The following is a 5,597-nucleotide window of genomic DNA, read 5'->3' on the forward strand; positions in this document are numbered from 1 at the left end:
TGAGAGGCGGAGTTATAAATGATATATATGAATAGTTATGGTTTTTTTTATATCTGCATAGTATAGGCATGAATAGGTTGGAGACGGACTTTGGTTTGTAGGTTGATAAAAAGTATAGTCAAGGATAGATTGGAAACGGAGTTATGTTTGGTTATATATGAATATTTTGTATATTAAACAGTTGTGTTGTACTATACACAAGATATTCCATTTACATGAGAGAGAGAGAGAGAGAGAGAGAGAGAGAGAGAGAGAAACTTAGGCAACCTCGAATTAAAATTGTATTTATTATTTTCGTCTTTAGATTCGTGTCAATTCTGTTCACCCCCATATTGTTCAATCGACAGATATGGGAAATTGGGCCGCCGCCTGTCCTGGGACAGGGGAATATTACCTTTCCAGGATTTCACTCAACAGATTCCCAGGCAAGTATACATTTGATTGTCGCAGAATAAAATTCAAACAAAGTATTATGCATCAACAAAAACAGTTATTTTATTATCATCTATAAAGCGTCATATTGGCTAAATTTTAACTTTTATAATAACTTCGAACTGTATTTATTTCGTTATCGCTTATAAAACCTGGATATTTTACGTGATTGCATCTCATCAACATGAACGCACTGTAAGTAATCGTTGATTCCAGTGCAAAATAAGTGCCTATAAATATTTCCCACTCAATAAAATCCTTCTTTAAAAAGTATCACTAGTTGAATATTTGTAGCAATAACCCAATTCTGAATTCGGAAAGAATGTAGCAACTTGGAAACCGACTACTTTGGTTTGCTATGTTGGTTGCTCATTCGTGGAGGTCAGTTGTTGAATAGACGCTAAAACTTTGAGTCGTGAAAGTTCCATCCGCCACAGTTATGAGGAGTTATGTGAAGCGTATATATATATATATATATATATATATATATATATATATATATATATATATATATATATATATATATATATATATATATATATATATATATAGAGAGAGAGAGAGAGAGAGAGAGAGAGAGAGAGAGAGAGAGAGAGAGAGAGAGAGAGGTCTGCCATTCGTTTTCTCTTGTGTATCTTAATCTTCTCAGTCAAAAGTGAAATACAACAGAATGTTGGAATTGCCATCAATTCTGATGATGGGAAATAATTCCATCTGATTTATCAAGATTCACAATTTTTGTATCCATTTGGTATGGAATAAATAATTAGTTTGAAAGCTTTTGGTAATGTTCTAATGCTCGCGCTTCCTGTTTACTAATGAAAACTTGAAACGTGCAAATATGAATACGTAGGACGAAGGAAAGGTGGGAATATAACTGTATCATCTCAAAGTCATGTATATAATGAACATAATACTGTTTTAGTAATTTTGACGTTTCCACAGGGATTATTTTCCGTATAGGACAATAAATATGAATATTTCGTGGTGATTCAATTACAGCCGTTCATTTGTACATCATTTTATCCAGAGAGAGAGAGAGAGAGAGAGAGAGAGAGAGAGAGAGAGAGTCCACGAATATTAATGAATGAATCAATGTGTTGTAAGTCACACATACTATCATTTTTATTATTTAGATGTAGAGGATGTTGTCAACGCAGTTGTGTTCCTTTTAAGTGACAAAGCTTCCAGTCTTAACGGCATTGCATTACCGGTAGAAGGAGGCTTCGAAGCAAACTGAGCCTACATTGACTAAACACCAGTAAGGAGACAACATCCATTAGAAACCGAACCAGACCAACTCCAACTGAAATGTAAGGGGACCAAAGCCAGAAGAAATTAAACTTGACCAAAACCAAAAGAAAGAGTCAGATACTAATATACTGCATTGTAGAGTATTTAGGTTAACTGATTCTATAGGACTATTTAGGTTTGTTAAAACGAAAGTAATTTTACAGAGGAAAAGAACGTGTGTTGCAATGAATGTATGTAGACACAAAAAGAATCGATATTCACTGAAATGAAAATTAATAGATACAGATAGTTTTGCATATTCATATTGAATTGGTGTTCATTAGATATAGTCTGTTTCCATATTCACATTAAACTGAAGTTCATTGGATACAGTCTGTTTCCATATTTACATTGAATTGAAGTTCATTGGATACAGTCTGTTTCCATATTCACACTGACTTGAAGTTCATTGGATATAGTCTGTTTCCATATTCACACTGAAATGAAGTTCATTGGATATAGTCTGTTTCCATATTCACACTAAATTGGAGTTCATTGGATATAGTCTGTTTCCACATTTACATTGAATTAAAGTTCATTGGATATAGTCTGTTTCCATATTTACATTGAATTGGAGTTCATTGGATATAGTCTATTTCCATATTCACACTGAATTGGAGTTTATTGTTTATAGTCTGTTTCCATATTCACACTGAGTTGAAGTTCATTGGATACAGTCTGTTTCCATATTCACACTGACTTGAAGTTCATTGGATATAGTCTGTTTCAAATTGCAATTGACAGAAATGTATGTAGATCATATTCGCTTATAGTGAATGATATTGAGACATTGAGGATAAAGAAAATTCTTGTTGATTCATTTTTGTAGGGATGGGACTTTAGTGTAACTTGACAGGGTGGAACCTTATAATAATAATAATAATAATAATAATAATAATAATAAATAATAATAATAATAATTATGATAATAACTTTCGTTAATGAGGATAACACATTTGGTCATGACTGATCCATCTGCCATGTGGTCCTCAGTTTTTCTAATTGACAATGTTAAAAAGGATGCAAGACCATGCACATAATCAGGTATCGTCACACTCATTCATACATATCGAATAACTATGTGTGACTATACTGGGAAACATGTACACAGATGAACAATATTCTATACATGCATTTCAGCTTAAGTATGCCTTGAGAATGAATGATACTTAATCCTTTTTCAGCATGAATATTAAACTCGCTGATTTGAAGTAAAATTGTTTGTTCTTTCTAAAGACATATCCTTAAAATACCTCAAGCGTACACAATGTATGCTTATATTCTATTTTGTAATTATTGAATTCTAGTAGATTGTATCAACTAAGACATTTATTCATAGATCTGTTTTCACTAGATATTAAATGTTTATTTTTCTTTCAAAAGAAGAGCTTGTGCAAAGATGCCATTTTACTTTAGCGTTTGATGCTTGTTGAAAATATAATTGTCAAAACCGATGTACAATTCATGTAAAATAGCAGAGCTTCATTCATCCATTTATCCATCACTCAGTCTTTACACTTGAGCTAAATGCTATGTATACTCATGGGTATGTACCCTCTGGTCATAAGATGTAGATTACCTACGATAAAATCTAATAAGGGATCTATCCCAGCGGAGTGAATAATATCAGAAACGAGATAAAACTTGTGCAAATTCAAGTCTTGGCTTTTAAAATGATAATGTCAATAACCTTGTCAGAATCCCCAGCAAGACAGAAACATTTCGAGTCCAAAGTACATTTGCACGCTGAGAACAGATTTAAAAATGCAGATTTTGCAAAAACTCCCATAAACGTATCCTAATAAATGTATCTCCAGAAATGTCTCCAAAGAAAAGATAATTGAATAAATTGCTAATTAACTACTTCGCATTAAACGAGATTAGAAATGCAAACCTGGGATTTCGACCAAACGCTGATTTCAGTCTTATTACAGAAACTTCACATCACATGCTAGAAAGAAAATGGAACTAGGGAACATTGACAGCTATATATTTTAAGACTCATAAAATTGAGATATTACTTTCGTAAGATTCAGGAATCTCTGTTGTAAGTTTTATAGCACTAGAAATAAGAAAGGGACATTACTTTCGTAAGAAACCAGGAACCCAGTATCGTAGAGTGTAAGGGACGACGAGTCTCTCGACGGGTACTTCATTGGACTGGAAGTTGAGGGCTATGTCAGGTAATTCCTTGATCAGTCGAAGACAGCCGTGGAACTGGAAATACATTATTATTATCAATTAGAACCCACGGGATACATTTATTCTATTGATGAATCAATGTTATTTAATATCATTATACGAGTATAATGTAGGTTACCTGTGCATGGAACGTACATTATTCTAATTTTTGTGAAAAATTTGTACCCAATTTACAAACCAAAAAACACGATAATTTACCAAGAAAAGAATTACCCACAGGAACTAATAAAATATATACTAACAGAGTTATGAAGGTGTATATAAAAACAGATGATACTTGTAAACCAAGCATTACAAAATAACAAATATACATAATGAATAATAAATTTAAAATCAAGCAGGAATATATTGAGAATGAATATGGCCCTCGGCACTCGAAGCTAGCAAGGATTGGTAGCAGGGGCAGGTTAACTGGAATCACAGTACCAATTTCGTTTCCATAAACCATAATACTAAATTTTATTGAATTAAATATACTTTCTGCTCTACCCGAGCATGTAAGTCACATTCTATCATAAAAGGCAATGTTAGATTTACAATTTAATGATGACAAAGCACTGTCCTCTACACCAATGAAGAGATGTAAATCTGCCAGAAAGACATAGGGGTAATGATTGTCGTTTGAGAGGAGATAGTTTCACTTATTTTTTATCACACCTGGAAACTACAGACTACGACCTAAATATAAATTAAGTGACCTAATTTTTGACGCTGACAAACTACACTTTTACATAATGCACCAATGACAGCTAGGTCCTGGGGTCCACGATTAGGCTTGCTATACCTATATAGAACCTTCTTATTTTTCAGTAATATGCAATATTGTTTTGGAATATAACAAGCGTACTTAGTTTCACTGGAAACAATTTTATGATATACTTAGTCATATCCCTTATCAACGTGTATGAAAACGTCACTGAGCTGTTTCAACTACCTTTTCATATTTTGCCTTTTCCAGCAAAACTATGTTTTAAACAATTCACTTGGGTGGTATTTGATAATTCAAATTATGTCACAATATGCAACCCCCTCCCCCAAAGCATCATGCTAAATGTCAACATCCGAATTAGGGTGTACATGTCCTGCTTCGAAAAGGATTTTACAACGAAAGAAAGGCTTTCGCCTACAGCATATAATACCAGGAACAGGAGGACATGATCCAATTATATTATAAAGCATAATCGTTCAATACCTTCAACTGACTGCCAATACATGACATCACTAATATCCAACCTTGCACTTGTATCGGCCTACACCATCTGATCTGTAAAAAGAATGGAAAATCGACCTCTCTTGCGAAGAGAGAATAAAATTCATGTACAAATTCAGTCTGTCGGTAAACAAGTTACATTTCTTATGCACTTATTTGGGATTTTTAGTAACGTTGAGGAACTAACACAGAGAAAAGTGCTAGAGGCAATTAAGAAGTATAAGTCAAAGGGAGATAAACACAGGAAAAAGTGTACATCTAAAAGGGACATGGATCTTAAATTAAAGGATTAAAAATGTTAGGTTGTGAGTAGTTTAGCGTAATTGTTCAGCACATGATAGACTATACATGGTAGTCGGTAAATTTAGTGCAGGAAGTGCCAGGGAAGATCCCTGAACGAATAACTGATACACAGGAAGCTACGGGTAAACATTCTCACATTACCTCATTGGTCGAGCCG

General features: G+C 33.5%; 1 protein-coding gene across 1 annotated transcript; it reads left to right on the forward strand.

Moving 5' to 3' along the window:
* Window positions 1-334: 334 nt before the first annotated feature.
* Window positions 335-2,942, forward strand: LOC149777764 (L-xylulose reductase-like). The gene is made up of 2 exons (XM_089938248.1): window positions 335-425; window positions 1,569-2,942. The coding sequence occupies exons 1-2, from the start codon at window positions 350-352 to the stop codon at window positions 1,670-1,672; spliced, it is 180 nt and encodes a 59-aa protein (XP_089794374.1). The 5' UTR covers window positions 335-349; the 3' UTR covers window positions 1,673-2,942.
* Window positions 2,943-5,597: the final 2,655 nt, after the last annotated feature.

The sequence above is a fragment of the Sinohyriopsis cumingii genome, chromosome 17 (assembly GCF_028554795.1).
Source record: "Sinohyriopsis cumingii isolate HCF-2022 chromosome 17, ASM2855479v2, whole genome shotgun sequence".
NCBI lineage: Eukaryota > Metazoa > Mollusca > Bivalvia > Unionida > Unionidae > Sinohyriopsis > Sinohyriopsis cumingii.